General features: G+C 39.9%; 2 protein-coding genes across 2 annotated transcripts in view; both read left to right on the forward strand.

Moving 5' to 3' along the window:
• The window catches only part of NUP107 (nucleoporin 107), a 29,636-nt gene extending 19,215 nt beyond the window's left edge, over positions 1-10,421 (forward strand). Inside the window, exons 16-28 of the mRNA XM_013127335.2 lie at positions 709-854; positions 961-1,009; positions 2,125-2,194; positions 2,629-2,747; positions 4,387-4,425; positions 4,771-4,921; positions 5,875-5,981; positions 7,293-7,395; positions 7,558-7,718; positions 7,907-8,032; positions 8,661-8,774; positions 9,059-9,226; positions 10,089-10,421. Coding sequence (XP_012982789.2) covers positions 709-854; positions 961-1,009; positions 2,125-2,194; positions 2,629-2,747; positions 4,387-4,425; positions 4,771-4,921; positions 5,875-5,981; positions 7,293-7,395; positions 7,558-7,718; positions 7,907-8,032; positions 8,661-8,774; positions 9,059-9,226; positions 10,089-10,196 — 1,461 coding nt within the window. The 3' untranslated portion in view covers positions 10,197-10,421. The remainder of the gene's footprint in view (positions 1-708; positions 855-960; positions 1,010-2,124; positions 2,195-2,628; positions 2,748-4,386; positions 4,426-4,770; positions 4,922-5,874; positions 5,982-7,292; positions 7,396-7,557; positions 7,719-7,906; positions 8,033-8,660; positions 8,775-9,058; positions 9,227-10,088) is intronic.
• A 789-nt stretch (positions 10,422-11,210) lies between these two features.
• On the forward strand, positions 11,211-17,479 carry SLC35E3 (solute carrier family 35 member E3). Its single transcript, XM_005142597.3, has 5 exons — positions 11,211-11,676; positions 11,856-11,966; positions 13,415-13,573; positions 14,516-14,598; positions 15,051-17,479. The coding sequence occupies exons 1-5, from the start codon at positions 11,287-11,289 to the stop codon at positions 15,235-15,237; spliced, it is 930 nt and encodes a 309-aa protein (XP_005142654.3). The 5' UTR covers positions 11,211-11,286; the 3' UTR covers positions 15,238-17,479.
• The last annotated feature ends 1,582 nt before the right edge of the window (positions 17,480-19,061 follow it).

Consider the following 19,061-nt stretch of genomic DNA (forward strand, 5'->3'; position numbering starts at 1 on the left):
ACAAACAGTTCTAATGTTGTTTCAGTTCTTTTCTAGTTAAGTATTATTTAAGAGCTTTTATAGTCACTTTCCTGCTCATGCACAGTATTCCTATAGATGAGTTGGCATATTAGAAAAATTATTCTGTATCTGAATTTCATTATCAATAGGCTTTATATTCTGTACAGTGCTCACTTTAGTTGTCTCTAGTTTTAATCCTCCAGATGTTTTTCTGCTTTTCCACTTCTAACTAGGGATTTTTAATCACTTACTAAATTTAAAAACAATGAGGAACATTGCAGACTGTCATTAAAATTTTCTTGCTGTTATAGTTATCACTGGTAAGCTCTTACTTGAGGAGTTTGATTTCCTACCACCAACACCCTCCATTAGTGTGATGTAATAGAAATAAAGGTAATTCAGAAAATAAAAAGAAGGGAAATAGGGAATGTTTCCAGGTTTTTATGCATTGACATTTAAAATTAATTCTTCCATAGACTTATAGAATAGAAGATGCTTACCTTCATTGATATAAAACAATCAAGGAAATAGAGCATTCTTCAGTGAAACGGGGTTTTTGTTGCTTTGATGAAGGAAAAGCTGCAGTTCATGATGGTTATTAGTCTGCTTTGGTGCCCAAAAATCTGACCTGAAATTACAGTTACTCTGTTTGGATTCTGATAGTTCTCCATCTCGTGATAATTTTTGCTCTGTTTTTTTAATCTGTAGCTGCTTCCAGTTTGCGATACCTGGGAAGATACTGTTTGGGCGTATTTCAGGGTCATGGTGGATACTCTTGTTGAACAGGAAATACGAACCTCAGTAGTAACTGCAGAGGAGATGGAAGAGCTCCCTAGAGATTATTTAGAAACAAAGTAAGTTTTAAGTATAGTTATGAACCTACACTCAACAAAGGAGCCTATATGATCTGGTTGGAGTATTCAAGGTAACATTTTTTGTCTTTTCTCTCCTACTTTGAAGCTGGACTTCAGAAAAAGTTTTTGAAGAACTTCAAGCAACAGACAAAAAGGTACATAATAATTACACTGTTTCTCCTCACTGTTTGCCATTTCTTACTACTCACTAGGTTCTACTTTTACTGCAGTATTTAACAAAATGCTCAAATATGCAGTGACTGATTTATTTTAGGTTTTCTACCTCTGTAATGTGTAATTTGTCAAATCAGATAGATTTTTCTATATGCTGCCACCTTTTACTGATGAAGATACAGGGGTTTTTTTTTCCCTGTGTCTGTCAAATTAGTTTGGTGTGCTAAAGAAACAGCTGACTCAAGTATTGTCAGCCATACAAAGCAGATTAAATCAAGTATTTAACACTTGGATAAAATGGACAAAGATTGATTACATGCAGTTTTCTATATAGAGGTTTGTGTGCATATTTCAAAACAGGCCTTTCAAAATTTAAAAGCACATTTGCTTGAACATACTGTGTTTGTTATTTGTAACACCCAGGATACTTATTTAAGATTGAATATATAATGTTTGTGTTAATTTTGTAAAGATTAAATTGAAACTATACTTACTCTTATTTGATGGAATGGACATAGAGCATTTATCACATTGCTAAGACAAAGGTATGTTGAAAGACATCTTACAGATTGATGCAGTCAGCCACAGATACGTCCAGCTGACTTTGCCTTTCTAGTGCAGTCCACCCCATACAGCAGCTTTATATGTGCATTTGAGTTGCATTTCATGCATTAATTCCTCTACTGGGGAAAAAAAATCTCTTTCTCCTTAAGTAAGTTTCAGAGGCATTTTCTTTAAGGATTTGTATACATTTGTTGCTGCTTCTGTGACTTTGTACAGTCTGTTCTAGGTAATATCCTTATTTGTTCTCTTCAGAGCAAAAAAAGCCCTGAAGGTTAGTGTTGGATCTCTTCCATGGAATTTTAACTCCACATATTTATATTCTGGTTCTTCTTTCAGTTTGTCAATATTCTTGTAATTTGACATTGAGATAGCAAGATCCTTTTCTTCTGCTCTTTATGCAGAATACCCCTTGAAGTAGAACAGGGTTTTTTTTTTCCCTAAGGAAACTTTGCTTTATTTAGAAGTTTGCTTTCTTCATACATTCTGCTATAAGATTTTATTCGAAGTTTGAACTTTCTTTTTCTCTCCCCAGAGGGTTATAGAGGAGAACCAAGAACACTATCATGTGATTCAGAAATTCATTATACTGGGAGATGTGGATGGTGAGGCTTTCTCTGAGTGATTCTTAAATGTCAATTGACTACATTATTTCTGGTGACCTTTCTAGAAACTTGTATGTGAATGGATTTTAGAAGCACACAGGAGGCAAACCACCTAAAAGCTAAGCTGCTTCTTTAATCAGGAGCTGCAGTTTGACATACAAGGTAGTTTTCAAAGAAGTCATGAAATCCTGTAAATGTGTCAGAAGGTAGCAGTAGTTCCATGTATAACTTCTCCCTAGAAATACAAAATATATATATATAGCAGATATTTAAGCCAAACAGATAAATCTTCCCAAAACTGCTGCTGTTCTGTCTGTTGGGCTTTTGAGGCTAAATCGCATTTCTTGAATGAATAAATGCATAATTTTGGAATATTTCTTAGGTGGTTTTTTCCCTCAGTATGGCTAATACCCACATTTCTGTGGTGGCTATAGGTTTGATGGAAGAATTCAGCAGATGGCTTTCCAAAGACAGAAGTGTGCTCCCAGGGCACCTCCTTCGATTCATGACGCATCTTATTCTGTTTTTCCGCACTTTGGGCATGCAAACTAAGGTAAGTTCACTTGTATCTGATTTGTTGTCATAGCAGTAGCTGGTCTTTGAAGTAGAAATGCTTGCATGTAAATATTTAAACTGCATACAATGATGGTAAATTACTACCAGGCTGATGAGGAGCTGCATGGTTAAATAGTGTGTGTGTTGATTTTAGAGCCTAAATGCAGCAGTCAAACTTAGAAAAGAGCATCCTTCTCCCCTCCAGTTCAGCTTAAAAATTTGATTAAAAAATGGATTCTACTCCTAAGCCCTTTATTGAGAAGGACCTGACTCAAACTTCAGCATTAGGCTTATTCGTAGCAGCCAAGATGCTTTGAATGGAACCCAGTATTAGGTACAGCTCCAAGGACTGTGTATGGTACTGTAAGCGCATGAATGTTTTTGCTTGAGGTAATTCGTACTAACTGAAACTCTCATATTTTCTTAAAATATGTACTTGGGATAGCCTACTAGCTACTTAGTTATGCTAAATATGCAGATGGATCACATAGCTGTAATTACTCTTTTCTGATGCAATACAAAGTAACTAGAAGCTCACCTTTTCTACTGTTATAAAATTCAGAAGTAGTTATGTATCAAAAAAGTTTGAGTGCAGCCTGTTGCAGCAAAAGCAATTATTTAAATACAGCTCTGAGTTAGGTTTTTTCATGCCTCTTAACTGTTGCTTCATTCCCCCTTGAAATTTATTTTGAAGTCAGTTAATATTTAGGTAATTAGGAAGACAGTGTGTGTGTGTATATGTATATGTATATATTTATATATATGTGTGTGTGTGTATGTGTGTATATATTTTTAAGCCAGACTCAAAATTTGATAGAGCAGGTCTTTTAAGCTAAAATATGGTAAAACTAGTCATTAGCACAAGTAAACAGAGGGGACAAAAAAGGTGGAATTTTCTATGTAAATTGCATTGTTGGATCGTGAGTAACTGCTGATTACTGCCTCTACCATTTTGGAGTGGGTGAATTTACTGGAAGATTACTCGATCAACCCTCGGGACCTCAGAGGGAAGAGGCAGTTGTACAAGCTTTTCTGACGTTCCTTATTTGATGTTCATGTACAATTCATACAGGCATATGCTTAGATGAAGGTCCATAATTTCATTTACAAATATAAAACTAAAATGATAGATGTTCACAGTAACAAACACTTGGTTCAGCTAATGCAGTCTCAGGTGCTCAGACTATACTTTGGTTGTTTAGGTTATTACAGATGAGCCAGGTGATGTTTATACCTTGTACATCAGAACATTAGGATTTTCTGTAATACAGCATGTGTGTGTGACACTGCAGTAGGCATCTGTTCACTTGACATTTTAGTTATTAATAAAAAAATTAAAGCATGGTAAAATGGGAAGATTTTTTAAAACAATTTAAAAAGTAACTTTCCAGTTAGACCAAAAGCTGTATGATCCAGGTGCTGAAAAAGAAAGTCTTTGGAACACTAAATCTTTGAATCAGAAGACATATTCTTTTTAATCACTGTCTGAGAGAAGCAGTTCTTCCAGCTGAGCCTCTAGTAGATTACTGAAGCAGGGTTTAGCAAGTAACCTTGTGCCTGTGTAATAGTACTGCAAAGTACTTATACACACAGACATTATCTGATTTAAAATCAAATTTATATTTCTTTGCAATAAGGAGGAAGTTTCTGTTGAAGTCCTGAAGACGTACATTCAGGTAAGCTTTCAGAAATCTACTTTGCTTTCTCTAATGTAATTTAGCAGTAAAGGAGGAAGAAAAGGAGACTTAAGGTTACAGGATGGAGAGAGCTATGATGCAGACAGTACTCTGTTCTCCAAGAGATAAATGGAAGCTTGCCTAATAAGCATTTTCTCTCAGTAGTGCTTAAATAAGAGACTATTGATCTCTGTTTAGAAGCTCAGATGTGGAAGCTACCTATAGCAGAACAAACTAATCAGAAATTTGTTCCCCATTTATGTTTTCACACAAGTAAAAAGCACTTCTGGGCTTACACAGATAAATATAGTACATATTACTAAATGTTTGCTTCTTACTCTGCAGCGGATGATATCTGAGAAGCTCACAGATTTAATAGCGTTTTATGTAAGCCACTTACCCCCAGAGCTAGCTGTTGCTCAGTATGCTTTATTTCTTGAAGATGTTACTGACAGTGATCAACGCCACCACTGCCTTGAATTAGCAAAAGATGCAGGTGAGACATGCTGATATTCCAGTTACCATTTCATATCCTGTCTTATTTTGTCTTTTAGTAGTTTTTAATGCAAGACCTAGCCATGAAGATGGTATTGTTTGCTTCCTGTGCCTCTTCACTTTTTCAATTAAATTAAATTAATTTGCTTAATCACTTCTTCAAACAGGTATATTGTGGTTTTTAACTAACATGGAACTGCAGTTCCCTTTCTGAATTAAACTAAATCTTGCTTTGGTTTATGGATTATGTCCAAACCCAGCTTGACATGATCGTATTATTTCAGAAAACTAATACTGAAAATACATACCAGTTTGTGGATTTAGGAAGGTTATAAGTATCTTAATTTTTTTGTCCTATTTGTAGTGCTCTTTTTCAGCCATTGGTTGCATCAATGGTAACCTTCCTTCCAGGCCTGTACATCAAACTAAAAGGTGAAGCAGCACACTGTCCATTTGTTTACAATGCCTCCGTGCCACTCACAATTCACAAAGTAATAGATTTAGTGCAGACTTCAGAGTCTAACTTTTCTTCAATTATTTATGAGCCATTTGCTTTTAGAAACGTGGCTAAGGCCTAGAAAATAAAACATCCTGCTTAAGCATCTGGAAAAGAGCTGTTCTGAGCTTTCCGTGGTACATTCCTGTCAAATCAGAGTCTTGCCATCAGAACTGTGGGAATCAGTAGTCTTAGCAAATACATCTAGATGCTGGTCTCTGCACAGACTGAAAAATAAATTTGTCTTGTTCTTTTCCCCATGTTAGATGTTCTCTGTTACCTCAAATACCATTCATCTAAGATGTCTGCAATAAATTGCATATCTCTAAAGCTTGTCATTTAATCTGAACAGACTGATAAGAATTCCTAGCAGTAAGGAATAAAATAAAGTCTGAAATTCATTTTGTAGCAAGTTTAAATTCTTGATTGCTCTTACGTAGTTTTCTCTCTTAACACAGGTCTGGATGTTGCAACCATAACAAAAACAGTTGTTGAAAATATCCGCAAGAAGGATGCTGGTGAATTCAGTCACCATGACCATATGTTAGATACAGGCACAACAGAGGTGAGTGTACTTCATAGGGCAGATGTTCTGGTTTGCCACCAGCTATGGAGTCTTTTACTAAATATGATCTGTATCTATCCTTTGATTCTATCTATCATTTTGGTGGAAATTATCTTGAAAAAGCCTGAGAGGGAAATACACTTTCCATGTGACCAAGTGAGGAGTTTAATTGCACAAATCCGTTAACTCCTGTTTCTACATGTCTTTGATCTTCTGGGCTCTGGTGCACATTGCTCAGTAGCATGTCTGTGTGCAAACAACATGCTGCTAAAAATCCATGAAATGACTGTAACAAAGTTGTAGCTGAGAGTAGGGTATTGTAGCTTCTGAGAATTATGAGAATCAATGCTTTGGATCTCTGATATACTTTATTACATGCTTAAGTGACATTCTAGCTATGACTTATTATAAGAACAAATAGTGATGGGATGAGGAGGAATGTCTTTAAACTGACAGAGAATAGATTTACATTAGACATTAGGATGAAATTCTTTACTCTGGGGGTGCTGAGGCGCTTGCACAGGTTGCCCAGAGAAGCTGTGGCTGCCCCATCCCTGGCAGTGTTCAAGGCCAGCTTGGACACAGGGGCTTGGAGCAGCCTGGTCTAGTGAAAGGTGTCCCTGCCCATGGCTTAGGAGCTGGAACTGGAGGAGCTTTAAGGTCCCTTCCAAACCAAACCATTCTGTGCTTCTGTGACTGCCTTTATTGACAGCTTCCTTGTCATCACTGCAGTGTTGGTTGGATCCAACTCAGTACTTCAGTGGCAGTGAGGTACTGTTAATACCTTGCATTCAAAGTACGGTTTAGAAAACAGCAACCCAAAGTTGTGGTTGCTTTTTTTTTTTGCTGTTTAGTGCAATGTTTAAACTCTCTAAGCCAAACAGACAGTTTATCTAACAGGAGAATTGGAGAACTGTGGTTGCAGGCTAATGGCACCTCCTCTGAATATTTTAGCAAGGCTCCATAAACCATGTTTGTGCAGTGCACTCATATTAAAATTTGAGGAAGTTGCATGGTAATCCATACATTTTTTTGAGAGCTGATGCTCATCCATTGTTCTGAATATCTTGTGAATGCTTAAAAATGGATTTTTGAATTCTTCCAGATTTCGGAGATTGTTTCCTAAGCTTTAGAATCAAAAGTTGTGAATAAAGTGATGCTTGTTAGTATGCCATAATGCTATCCTATGCATTGGATGCATGTCTAGATGCATGCCTAGAATCTTGTGTATTTCACTGACCAGATTTAATATGTCTAACAACAGGTGTGTGCTTGAAATGTGAGTGAATCTGTATGTTGGATTTTTTACAGGTGGATCGGCTGAAAATCGATGTAATTGACTGGCTCGTATTCGATCCTGCACAGAGGGCAGAAGCACTTAAGCAAAGCAATGCAATCATGAGGAAGTTCTTGGGTACTAAACTTCACCAATATTGTAGACTTTCTAAACGTTGATTTTGTGCTCATTGGCTCTTGGCACTCCATTTGATATAACATCCAATCTAATAATTAAAAAGCTTGGGTTTGGCAGTATGGAAATTGCAAAGCTGTTGATACATGGTTCACATTCTCATAGCGTCCAAGAAACATGAAGCTGCAAAAGATGTGTTCGTGAAGATTCCCCAAGACTCTATAGCAGAAATATATAACCAATGGGAAGAGCAGGGAATGGATACTCCACTTCCAGCTGAAGATGACAATGCTATACGGGAACATTTATGTATTCGGGCATATTTGGTGAGTTTCAGATACGCTGTGTTCCAAGTTATAACAGAGAGATAACGGTGGCTTTGCTTTGGTGGTGAAACTTCAAGGTTTGTCTGATTTAACTTCTGATTCCTGGATGCACTATAGCTGTGCATTTAATAACATTTTGTAATTCTGGGAGCCAAAAATGTCCTAACACTGTTTCCAATGCAATCCAGGAAGCCCACGAAACCTTTAACGAATGGTTTAAACACATGAACTCGGCTCCACAGAAGCCTTCTTTGTTACCACAAGCAAATTTCACTGAAAAAGTGGCACATGAACATAAAGAAAAGAAGTATGAGGTAAGTAAAAATTGAAGTTGTTTTCTATAAACATTTATGTTCTTGCTTAGGAAGAAGTCTTAGTTTAGTAGAACAGAGTAGAAGACTGTTAATTCAGATTGCTTAAGAAATCTTATTATAACTTATTCTATTTTTGTGTTGAGGGAGCGTGAGACAGAATAGTAATGCCACTGCACAATAAATTATATTTTTTACAGCTTTACATATAATATTGTAACATAATAGTAAATATTAATTCTAATGTGTTGATTGTCAGTGGTGTTAATAAATCTGAGTACTTATCCTATTAACTCTTTATTCTTGTATTTGTCACATTCTCTTTTCTAAAAGATGCTGCCATTCTGTTTATTTTGGCAAAAAAACCAAGAACTTGTTTTATAAACAGGGCTGAATAAGTTGTTTAAAATGATCTTCCTCTAGCTTCTGAGCAACCTGCCTGACTCTCTGGACAGGGAATCAAGCAAGGATGGAAACAGCTGTTAGCAGCAGGCTCTTAAGTGTCAGCCACTGGCTGAAGATGCCTATTTGAACTGGAGTTCTGCTGGCTGTTGCATGCTGGGTGAAGAGTCTGTGTTAAAATAGCCTTGTAAATTATCCTGTTCTGCAGTAGTTTTTTTTTTTTTTCCAGATGGATTATGGTATTTGGAAAGGCCTCTTGGATGCTCTTACAGCTGATGTGAAAGAGAAAATGTACAATGTATTGTTGTTTGTGGATGGAGGATGGATGGTTGATGTCAGAGAGGTAAAATGAATTTTTGTATCATGGCACAGGTTACACCCAGCTGTACCTTTGTCACCTTTAGCTTGATGTGAGGCTCTTTAACTCTCTCTGGCCTTTCTGTGACCCATTATGGATTGCTTCCCCTTCAGTTACTGTATAAATCAATCTGTCAGTCCAGCCTATGCTGGTTAGTCCATTTTCTTGCCTCTATGTGAAAGGCCACCTACTACTCCTCATGTGGTTTTGCCAAGTTACCTTTTAGAGGTGACATTCATAATACTAATGTACTATTTTGCTGTGATAAGGATGCCGAGGACAACCCTGAACGAATACACCAGATGATTTTGCTGCGAAAGCTGTGCCTGCCTATGATGTGCTTTTTGCTGCACACTGTGTTACACAGTACTGGGCAGTACCAGGAGTGCCTGCGGCTGGCTGACATGGTCGCTTCTGAGCGACACAAGCTTTACACGGTGAGTTAAGAAGCTGTAGGCAGCTTGGCTCTGTGGGTTGACTGTGGGAAAAGCTTCTTTATGAAGAGGAAGATGCCATATGTTCCCTAGCATGAGAAATTGCTTTATCTCTTCCCATTCACTGCAGTAGTAAAGGGTTTTCTGGTATCCTGACTTAAGGAATTAAGGAGTTAACTTTGAAACGCTGAAGATGCCACCAGTGTTTTGACAAGCAGCAATTCTGAGTTACTAATTTTTTATGAGTTTAACAGTTGGACTTTTGTGATCATAAAGGTCTTTTCCAACCTAAATGATTCTGTGATTCTAAGTTGAACTGCAGAACTATGATTGACTTTTTCTTGTCTTTTTCATTCCCATTATGTCTCAGAACATTGTATAAGCAGGTTTTGCTTTGGAGCACTTGGTTTACCCCAAACCTTCTTTCCTTCCAAAACCTTGAGAAACAGCCCCAAAAAAACCTCTTATCACAAAACCAGCCCAAAACCAAAGCCAACCAAAACAAACCCCAACTAAAACTAAACCACAGCACTCCCCCAAAAAACAAAACATCAAAGCTAGGAAAAATACTGTGATGCATTCGCCTGGATGGGCTTAAAATCTCTGCCAGCAATAACATGGAAATTAAACTTGGCTGTTTACCAGTAATTGCTGTAGCAGTTATGAGACAGAGCTATCTTGAGACTGCCTTCAGGTTTGGGGTGCTGCTGCTAATCCTTTACTAAATGCCATTCTGAAATGTCTGATGTTCACACTGTCTTAAATAGAAAGAAAAAAATAGTAACTTAATGAACCATCATTTCCTTTGATATCAGTGTTTTTCATTGTGAATAAATGTAACTTCCTTATGGTTTCTTTTTATTAGGTATTTTCAAAAGATGAACTCCGAAAACTTCTACTGAAGCTGAGGGAATCTTCTCTGATGCTTCTGGACCAAGATCTCGATCCTTTGGGATATGAAATTCAGGCATAAGATATCATGAGATACTTGCAAAAACTTCTGACCATAGACATTCTGGTTATTAAAAAAACAAAGAACAAAACCCTGACTCAACAAACTGGTTTGATCGCTGGGGGGGGGGGCAATGGATTCATCCTCAGCTTTCAACTTGAAAAACTCTGATCAACTTCAGAGATGATGTTTGTTACACAACCTGTTTCATAATGTTTTTTTCTAATAAAAGTGCTTCACAAACAGAAAATGTTTGTTCATTCTAATTTAAATATAAACATGGTGATTGTATGAACTTCCTTAACCTCTCTGCAATAACCAAAGAGCTGCCTGTAGACTGGAAACACCACTTTGCAGGAGAATGTGCAAGGGTGCAGGGGAGAGGGAAGGGAGACTCAGGGGGCTGGAAGAAAGGAAGAGCCAAAGCAGATGCCTGCTGCCGGCCCTTAGCAAGAGTGAAGGGTTGCTTCGGGGCTTGAACTGTTCTTATGTACTCCTGTGTAGTTGCCAACACGTTGCTGTAATCCTCACCAGGAGAGGTGATCGCACCTTGCAACTTCCAAGTTTGAGATACTGTGATTTTCGTAGAAACCTCCTCCTGCCCGTTTACACGTTTAGCTGCTTCTCCTGTATGTGCAGAGCGCAGAGGATGCAGCTGCAGCGCAGCCGGACAAGAGCTTCAGCTCCTGCACTCAGTCTGTACCTTCAGCCACTTGCCGAAGAACGTCATTTGCTCTGTATTTTTACGCGTGTTCATAGAAATCCCCACTCCGGTCGCTCAGCGGTGCTTGCACCTGGACGAGAGCGTTCGCTTCTGCCCGCTGCTGGGCAGCAGGCCCGGAGGGGGAAACTCGGGGCTCTTCGGACCTGGCGCATGTTCTCGCTGTGCCTCCCGCTGCTGCCAGGGGGCCGCGCCCCGCACGGTCACTCCCGCGATCGGGCGGAGCCCTGGGATCCGCAGCTCCGCCCCCGGGGCCGTGCCGGGCGGGTGCCGCCACCGGAAGGCGCGATCCCACGTGTCCTGGCGGAGGCGGGCGCCCGGTGCCGGGCGGAGCGCGGGCGGCCGGCGGGCTGCCTGAGCCGCTGGTGCCCGGCGCCCAGCGGGGACGCCATGGGTTGGCTGCCGGCGCAGGGCCGTCTGGCGGCGGGTCTGCTGGTGAACCTGGCCGCCTCCATCTGCATCGTGTTCCTGAACAAGTGGCTGTACGTGCGGCTGGGCTTCCCCAACCTCAGCCTCACCCTGGTGCACTTCGCCATCACCTGGCTCGGCCTTTACCTGTGCCAAGCGTTCGGCGCCTTCTCCCCTAAGAGCCTGCAGCCTTCGCAGGTGCTGCCTTTGGCCCTCAGCTTCTGCGGCTTCGTCGTCTTCACCAACCTCTCCCTGCAGAGCAACACTATCGGTACCTACCAGCTGGCCAAGGCCATGACCACGCCGGTCATCGTGGTCATACAGACCTTGGCTTACGGCAAGACCTTCCCTCTCCGTATCAAGCTCACCTTGGTGAGGAAGCGGCAGGGAAGAGGGGAATGGCTGCCCTCGGGCGTCGCCTCAGGGCGGGCGGGCGGAGGGAAAGGGGGGGCGCGGGGGCCCCCCCGCGCCCCCCCCTTTCCCTCCGCCCGCCCGCCCTGAGGCGACGCCTGAGGTAATGGCTCTAACCCCGCCTGTCCCCGTCTTCACAGGTCCCCATCACGCTGGGCGTCTTCCTCAACTCCTACTACGACGTGAAGTTCAATGTCCTCGGGATGGCGTTCGCCACCATGGGCGTCCTGGTGACCTCCCTCTACCAAGTGGTGGGTAATGGTGGGAAGGAGAGGGGAGCGTTGTGGTGGCTGGTCTTCGAGGTGCTGACCCTTCGGGTTAGATCGCGTTTGAACGGTGGGTTGCCATATGGGAAACCCCCCATACTCTGTTATATATATGTATATAAATACTGTTTTTAAGTAATTTGCACTGTTTTAAGGTAAATTCTTCAAGGAATTGATAGTCCTTGCTGCTAAAATTGGGGTGTCATCTTCAATGTGGTCATGAGTATATTTTCAAGGGCTGAAGACGGCTTTATCAGTAAAACTCTGTTTTTCTAGAGAGTACAGATTTTCTCCTTGCTGAAGCCAGTGCCTTGTGTCTGAGCCTTTCCCTAGAAAGGGCATTTATCATTCCTGTTTATGCCCTGGTTTATCTCTCAACTGTTTGCATTTTGTGAGCATCCTTCCTCAATTTTGACTATACACGATCTAAGGTGGATTTGTAGAGGGTGAATTAATATACATGCACAGTATAACCTTTCTGGCTGCTTATGGCTGTAAAATAGGTATATGTCCAAGGACTGCCATAGCCCTTTCCACTGTAACATCATACTAAAGCTCAAGGCCAGCTCATTATAAGCTATGACTCTGTCTCCTGTCATGTTGATGTGATGCTCATAAATTTAAACATTAATTTCTTTTTAACACGTGTAGTGTGCTCCAAGAACAGTGATGCTCTTTGACCTGTAGCATGCAAGGTGATAAATAATGGTCTCTTGTCCCGTTTGGGGCAGGAGGAGGAGGGAAATGATGTGTAATAACTTTAAGTGATGGGGGGTGTGCTGGAGGAACAAGAGTACCTGAGTGAGATTATTCTGGGTTTTGTTTTTTTTAACTTAGCAAGTTTATATGCTGGAATGCATGTTACCAATTGGTGTTAGTTATGGAGTATTACGCATTCTTCAGTGCAATACAAAAACGCATCTTTTTTGGCTGTACCATCAATCTTCACAAATAACCTAGTATCTCTTAAAGCATGCTACATTGAAAATCCAAGTTATAGTCAATATTGAAATGAAATCCAGTAGATTTGGAATATACTGGTAAAAGAATAATGTTTACTGGTTTTGTTAGCTTGTGCATGGAGAAGAAAGAAGAAAGGGGCAAAAGCAGATCTCTGCTTAGGCAAAGGTGCTTAGCTCCATCATAGACAGAATCTGGAATTTGTCTTGAGCTGGTCTTTTTCTCCAAGCTCTGCTACTTTTTTTGTTCTTCCTTAAGAATAGCACTTTCTCATGTGGCTGTGTGCTTGAAAGAGACAAAGACATGGGCTTCCAGTTAGTCAAAGGCAGAAGATGATGCTCAATAACCTGTGCATGTAGTATTATCCCCGTGAGATCCTTTCTGTGTTAGTAGCCTGTTTGCTTTTGCTCGAGTTTACAGTTGATGATTTTGTTTTTGCCCTTGTGTGTAACAGCTTTCTCTTTTGGTTTCAGTGGGTAGGAGCTAAGCAGCATGAGTTGCAGGTAAACTCTATGCAGTTGCTGTACTATCAGGCACCAATGTCCTCAGCTATGTTGTTGTTCATCATACCCTTCTTTGAGCCAGTCTTCGGTGAAGGGGGAATATTTGGGCCCTGGACGCTTTCTGCTGTGGTAAGGCTTTTATTGATTTTATTTAAATATCATCACTGATGTAGCTAAATTTGGCAGTCAGATCTGTTTCTTTGTGAAACAGATTTTTCTACAGTCATTGACTATGATGAGATGAGAGGGGCATGTGAAAGAATAAAAACATCCTTGTGTCTGCCCAGCTTCCTCCCAGAAGAGTCTGTCTGACAATCGATTTACCTCCTTGTTTCTATTTAGAGGGCATCTGAGCAACAGGAAAATCTGACAAAATCCAGAAGCTTCCTTTAGTGTATTAAATTAAAACTATGTAAGTGCCCTAGCTTCAGCTCTTACTGTCCACTCAGGAAAGAAATGAGCATGCTCACTTTGACACTCTCAACTCCTCTTGTGTGGAAGGATGCCAGTGTTGGTTGTTCTCTAGGATTGCTGGTTTATTTTCACCAAGGCAACTATGATTTCTCTCTATTCTTCTGTCCAGAAAAGAGCCAATGGCACATTCATACTGCTGCTGATTGTGCTGCTCAGTGATGGGTCCTCTCTTGTAGTGCTGTGGTTTATGAATGGGATAGCAAGTATTTACAGGGATAGAATTGTATGTTTTTAATAATAGCTTTTAGTGTGACCATAGGTAAAACTTTGTCTGAAAGGCAAAGCCTATGACCTCTGTGTGTATGAGTAGCCAGACTTTCCAAATCATTCTTCAGGTGATTTCTAAATTGCTGAGAGTGAAGGAGAAAAGGCTTGTGATTCTATAAGCATATATTTATGGACATCATACCCTGAGCTACTTATACACATCACCAGTGTCTGTACTGATCTAAAGTTGTTCCTATTTTTGTTCTCCATATGTTTTTCTTGCCTGATACTTTGCATCTGAAAGTAAAGGAAACTAAATAAATAACATGGAATGTATCTACAAATGGCCAAAAGCGTGTCAGATTACTGACCGTGTCTGTTAATCCACAGATAATGGTACTGCTCTCCGGGGTAATAGCCTTTATGGTAAACTTGTCCATTTACTGGATCATTGGAAATACATCACCTGTCACGTATCCTTTGTGCCATTAGTTGTTTCTCCTGTTTCCAGATTAATTATGTTAGCATTCATTTGGGCAGATTTACTGTGGAAAGAGTGGTCACCTGCTTGCTTTATCTTACATGGTGAAGCTGGAAAAGCATGTTCATGTTCCAGTGCATTTCATTTCTCTGTATAGATAATGGTGGTTAACTTACTGACGTGACCTTTGCGCCTACAAAGAATATTCACCCATACTTAGACTCCCTTGAGGAAGTGTTGGCATGTCAGTTGTCGTGTACATTGGGTGCAAGGCCTTAGGTGGAGGGTAATTTTCAGAGTTGCAGAGACACAGTGAAATGACATGAGTTGAAGTCAAGGTGACATACCATTGCATGCTGTGGATGTAGTTAATGACATTCTGAAGTGTTTCTTTTTTGTAAAAAGCACTACTGCTATTTGCTGTTATCCTTAACAGATGTCTAGGTATAACATGTTTGGACATTTCAAGTTCTGCATCACCCTCCTGGGAGGGTGCCTCTTATTTAAGGATCCACTGTCTGTTAATCAAGGCCTCGGGATTCTGTGCACGTTGCTGGGCATTTTAGCTTACACCCACTTCAAGCTCAGCGAGCAGGAAAGCAATAAGAGTAAATTGGCTCAGCGTCCATAAAGCAAGGGCTTCTGGAGCTTAATAATGTTGTGAAGGAAGACAAGTATTTAAATATGCATTGATTCCAGAGTGTGGAAAAGATGCCTTGTTTGTGTGGATCTGTGGTTTTAGTTTAACCACCAGGATCGTTGTTCTGTAACAAACCCAAAGTGAATTCTGTAAAACGCTGGGGTTTGCCACCTTGGTCTGTCCTGTCATTTTCATTCAATTAAAATGGTAAAAGAGAAAAAGGCACACTTCAAATTGCTGTGGAAATTGTACTGAGCTAATTATATTTTTTGCATACCAAATGAGATCATGACGTCTACAGTTATAATACAGAGGGAGAAAAAAAAAGAAAAGGAATCCTGTCTTTGTGATCATGCCAGTATTGCTGTTGTGAAGAGACTTGGAGGCGCTTTTACGCAGGTGTTCTGGTACGTAGCAATGCTTCCTCCTTTTTGTCTGGTGAGTGATGAAGAGGAAACAGACTTTGTTCAGTAGGTCTAAAAAGGGCCGCCAAGCTCATTCCTGTTCCTTGTATGCTTTCTTATCTATGCTTGGCTTCAACACTTTGATAGATTTTGGCTCAGGAAATTAGATAAAATTGCAGGTGGAGAGAGACCAGAAGAGACATTGGAAAACCTGAAGCCACAGGTCAACCTACAGAAAAGTAGGAAATTGGATCTAAACAGTTCATCTTAGATTTTTTTCCTCTGGTCTGTCAGGACACTAATGAAGCCATTCAAGTTCTCGATAATTCTGTCACTGCTTTTTCATTTTCTCTGTGCCAAACCGAGGGCTTTACACAAGCTCTTGTAAATACTCATGAGCTTAATAAACTCCCTGATTTTGTGGGAATAATCAAACATTTTGCAGCTCTTGCATGCAGACACCCATGCTAAATGTGTTCTTGGAGAAATCTTCAGAATGGTCATGCCACCTGCAGTGGATGTGAGGGCTGCCCAGTGCTCTCTCTTCCTTCAGCCCCAGCTCACTGCTGCACCTTCCCCAGGAGTTACTTGGGCCTGCAAGTCCAAGTTCTGCAGCTTGGCCTGTTGTCCTTGTTCCAGGGACACCAGCAGTGTGTCAGAACAAGTGAAGAGTGTGAGGTGGGACCTGCTCCTGCTCTAATTCAGGAATGCTTTGAAAATTATTTTATGACAGTATCAAGCACTGATTTTGACAAGGGGGAAGGAGGAAGTTGAGTGCTGTTCTATTTAAAAAAAGAAAAAATAACAGCTTTCAGTAAATCTGGTGAGAACATACGTTCACTAGATTTGCAGGGTTAGAATTTATTTTCAGCATCTTATATTTTGAGGTTCATTTTATCTTCATCTACCTCTAGCAGATTTAAAGAGGGGAATTTTGTGAACAAAAACAGGTATTTAAGGTTTTCAACCACCAACAGAAATGATATTAGGTTCCTCTAAGCTTTTTACAATAAAGGTAACAAGTCTTTGTGTAGGAAAGAATGCAGGTCTTCTCAAGCCTGTAAATTATTTATTCTGTTACAGAGTTCTTGATTTAAGAAAAAGTTCTTTCTCTGTGTAACCTAAGTTTATACGGTAATACTTTATCATTTCAGAGTTAGAAATACCTGAATAATGTTACATCTTTATCAACGGTGTCTTGGACATTGTACTGGTCCAAGGTTAATTTTTTGTATATGTTTTTACAAATCTGTATCATTAGTTTAAATGGAGTACTGAAAGATGTGTTCATAAAGCCTATCTTTGGATGCATATCCTTCAGTACATACACTGAAAAAGCCATTTGCATTATTTTGTGCTGTGCACAAGTTCTTCTAAAATGTAGATAGACCACAAAGACTTACAGTTAGCAAACAACTGAATTAGAAGCCTGTGTGACAACAGTACTTGGGATGAGAGTGATGTAAATGTGTAGAAAGTGTTAGAATGAACAAAGCAATCATGTCTGAAAAGATAAAAAATCCTTAAAGAGGGGAGCAGAGCTGCAAGATAAAGTTATCAGTGTCATTATACATTATAAATGCAGTCTGTTGCTGAAGTATGTAAGTTGTGGAGGTCACTCAAGTGACATGATTTCTTTTCATACGTTTAAGGAGTCTCTTTTGAGATTTACCTGTTGTATCTAACAAATAAAGTCTCTTGAACTTTGTCATATGGTTCCAAGTATGAAATCCAGGAGGCATGTGTAATTGTGGGATGAATAGATCTTTGTGTGTATTGTTTCTTTGGATACCATGTGGTGGGAATAAATTTTTCACTTACTTGACTGATATGTGCTTATTGCAGGGGAGAGCAGTTTTTCTTGTCATTTTTCATCTTGTACTTGCATTGCATATGCCTTGGGGTGGGGGGTCATCTATGTGTGTATATAAGACAAAATGGTGCTACTTGGATTTCTAAGTATTTCAACGAGTTTGCATGTTTTGGGGCTGAACATACACACTAATGAGGGGATTTTTAAATCCTGAGGTACAATTGGAATCTCATAAAAATTACTGATAACCTACCTGGCTGGAAACTTACTAGTTCTAGTTTTTACTACATCATTTTAATAGGTTTAACTGCTAATAATTATGTGTACTTAAGTCAGTTTTGGCTTTCCTGGAAGAGAAATCAAGAGACTTGAAAGCTTTACCAGTATGTAGTCATCACCTGTTTGTGCCATGCTGTCCAAACCCTGGTATTTACTTTCTGCTTTTCATTTTACTTCATAGTCCACATATGACTACGCAGTGGTAACAAGATGGACCTTAGTCTTTTTTCTGCCATTGAGTGCTTTGCTGCTTATATTATCATGCTTTACTTTAGAAGCTGCCATTGATGTCATTCCAGTGAAAAAGCTGGCATAGATACCAGCATGGCATTTAAAAATGATAGCAGATGATTCTGATTAAAATACGAATGACAGGTCGTTAAGTTACCTATGCTAGCCTTGTACCTGAAGACGCTTTAGAAAAACACACACAAGGTTTTCTGGCTTTTCCCAAAGGAATAGGAAGTATGCCTTCATTTATGAGATACTCTGTTCAAAGCTCTGTGTTAACTGTTAACTTTGTAACTCAGCAGATTCTGCATGTGGTTTTGTAGGATTTGCTAAGTTCTGCAGGCTTTGGGGGCACAGTGCCAGAGAAGTTTTCCTGTTCATGGGTGTGCAGCTGCTCTCAAGCTTGAGGCTGAAGGAGAGTGGTTTGCTGCTGTTACATGTATGAAAAGGACGTTTGTCTTGCAGAAGTATACCTTCAAGACAGAGCTGCAATTCAGCAGGAATGTATTCCCTCTCTGCCTCATTTTGTGAAATGACTACCCAGTGGTGGCCGTGAGCTAAAAGCAGCATTAAAGCCTTTTTGGGATACCCATTGTTTTTGTTAAACCCTTTAAAAAATATGAGTGCGTATTAATGTGAAAAAAACTAATTTTTATAATGTCTTGTGTAACAGGAGCTACAGAAGAGTGTTTTATAAAATTTTGGAGCACAGCTAGTGTCTAATCCATGTCTAGTTTGTCACCTCATTTGCAAAATCTATCAAAAAGTAATGATGGATTTCATAACTGGCTGTATATATTAATGCAGTTTTGCTGCAGAGAAGGGGGTTGCTCTTGAGCAATACTGTGCTACCAAACACTGGCATACTGTCAATGTATTAGCAGGGATTTAGAAACCTCTAGACTGAAAGTCACCTACATGCTTAGGAAAGGAAAAAGAATGCTCCCTCTGATAGGCAAGAGAGCTTTTTATCTTGCTTTTAACAACAAACAGGAGGCTAGCAGTTGAATGGAATTCAGAGAGCAGGCCTTAGTGTTCCTTAAATGGCCTTTCATAAAAAGGTTTTTCTCTTAGATGACTCTTGCTCC

This window comes from Melopsittacus undulatus, chromosome 5 (assembly GCF_012275295.1).
Source record: "Melopsittacus undulatus isolate bMelUnd1 chromosome 5, bMelUnd1.mat.Z, whole genome shotgun sequence".
Classification (NCBI taxonomy): Eukaryota; Metazoa; Chordata; class Aves; order Psittaciformes; family Psittaculidae; genus Melopsittacus; species Melopsittacus undulatus.

Bases quoted from the DNA above. Each gene is read 5' to 3' on its own strand.
- SLC35E3 (XM_005142597.3), top strand. From the start codon at position 11,287: ATGGGTTGGCTGCCGGCGCAGGGCCGTCTGGCGGCGGGTCTGCTGGTG. The intron at 11,677-11,855 runs GTGAGGAAGCGG...CCGTCTTCACAG, and splicing joins TCCGTATCAAGCTCACCTTG to GTCCCCATCACGCTGGGCGT. The intron at 14,599-15,050 runs GTATCCTTTGTG...ACAGATGTCTAG, and splicing joins GGAAATACATCACCTGTCAC to GTATAACATGTTTGGACATT.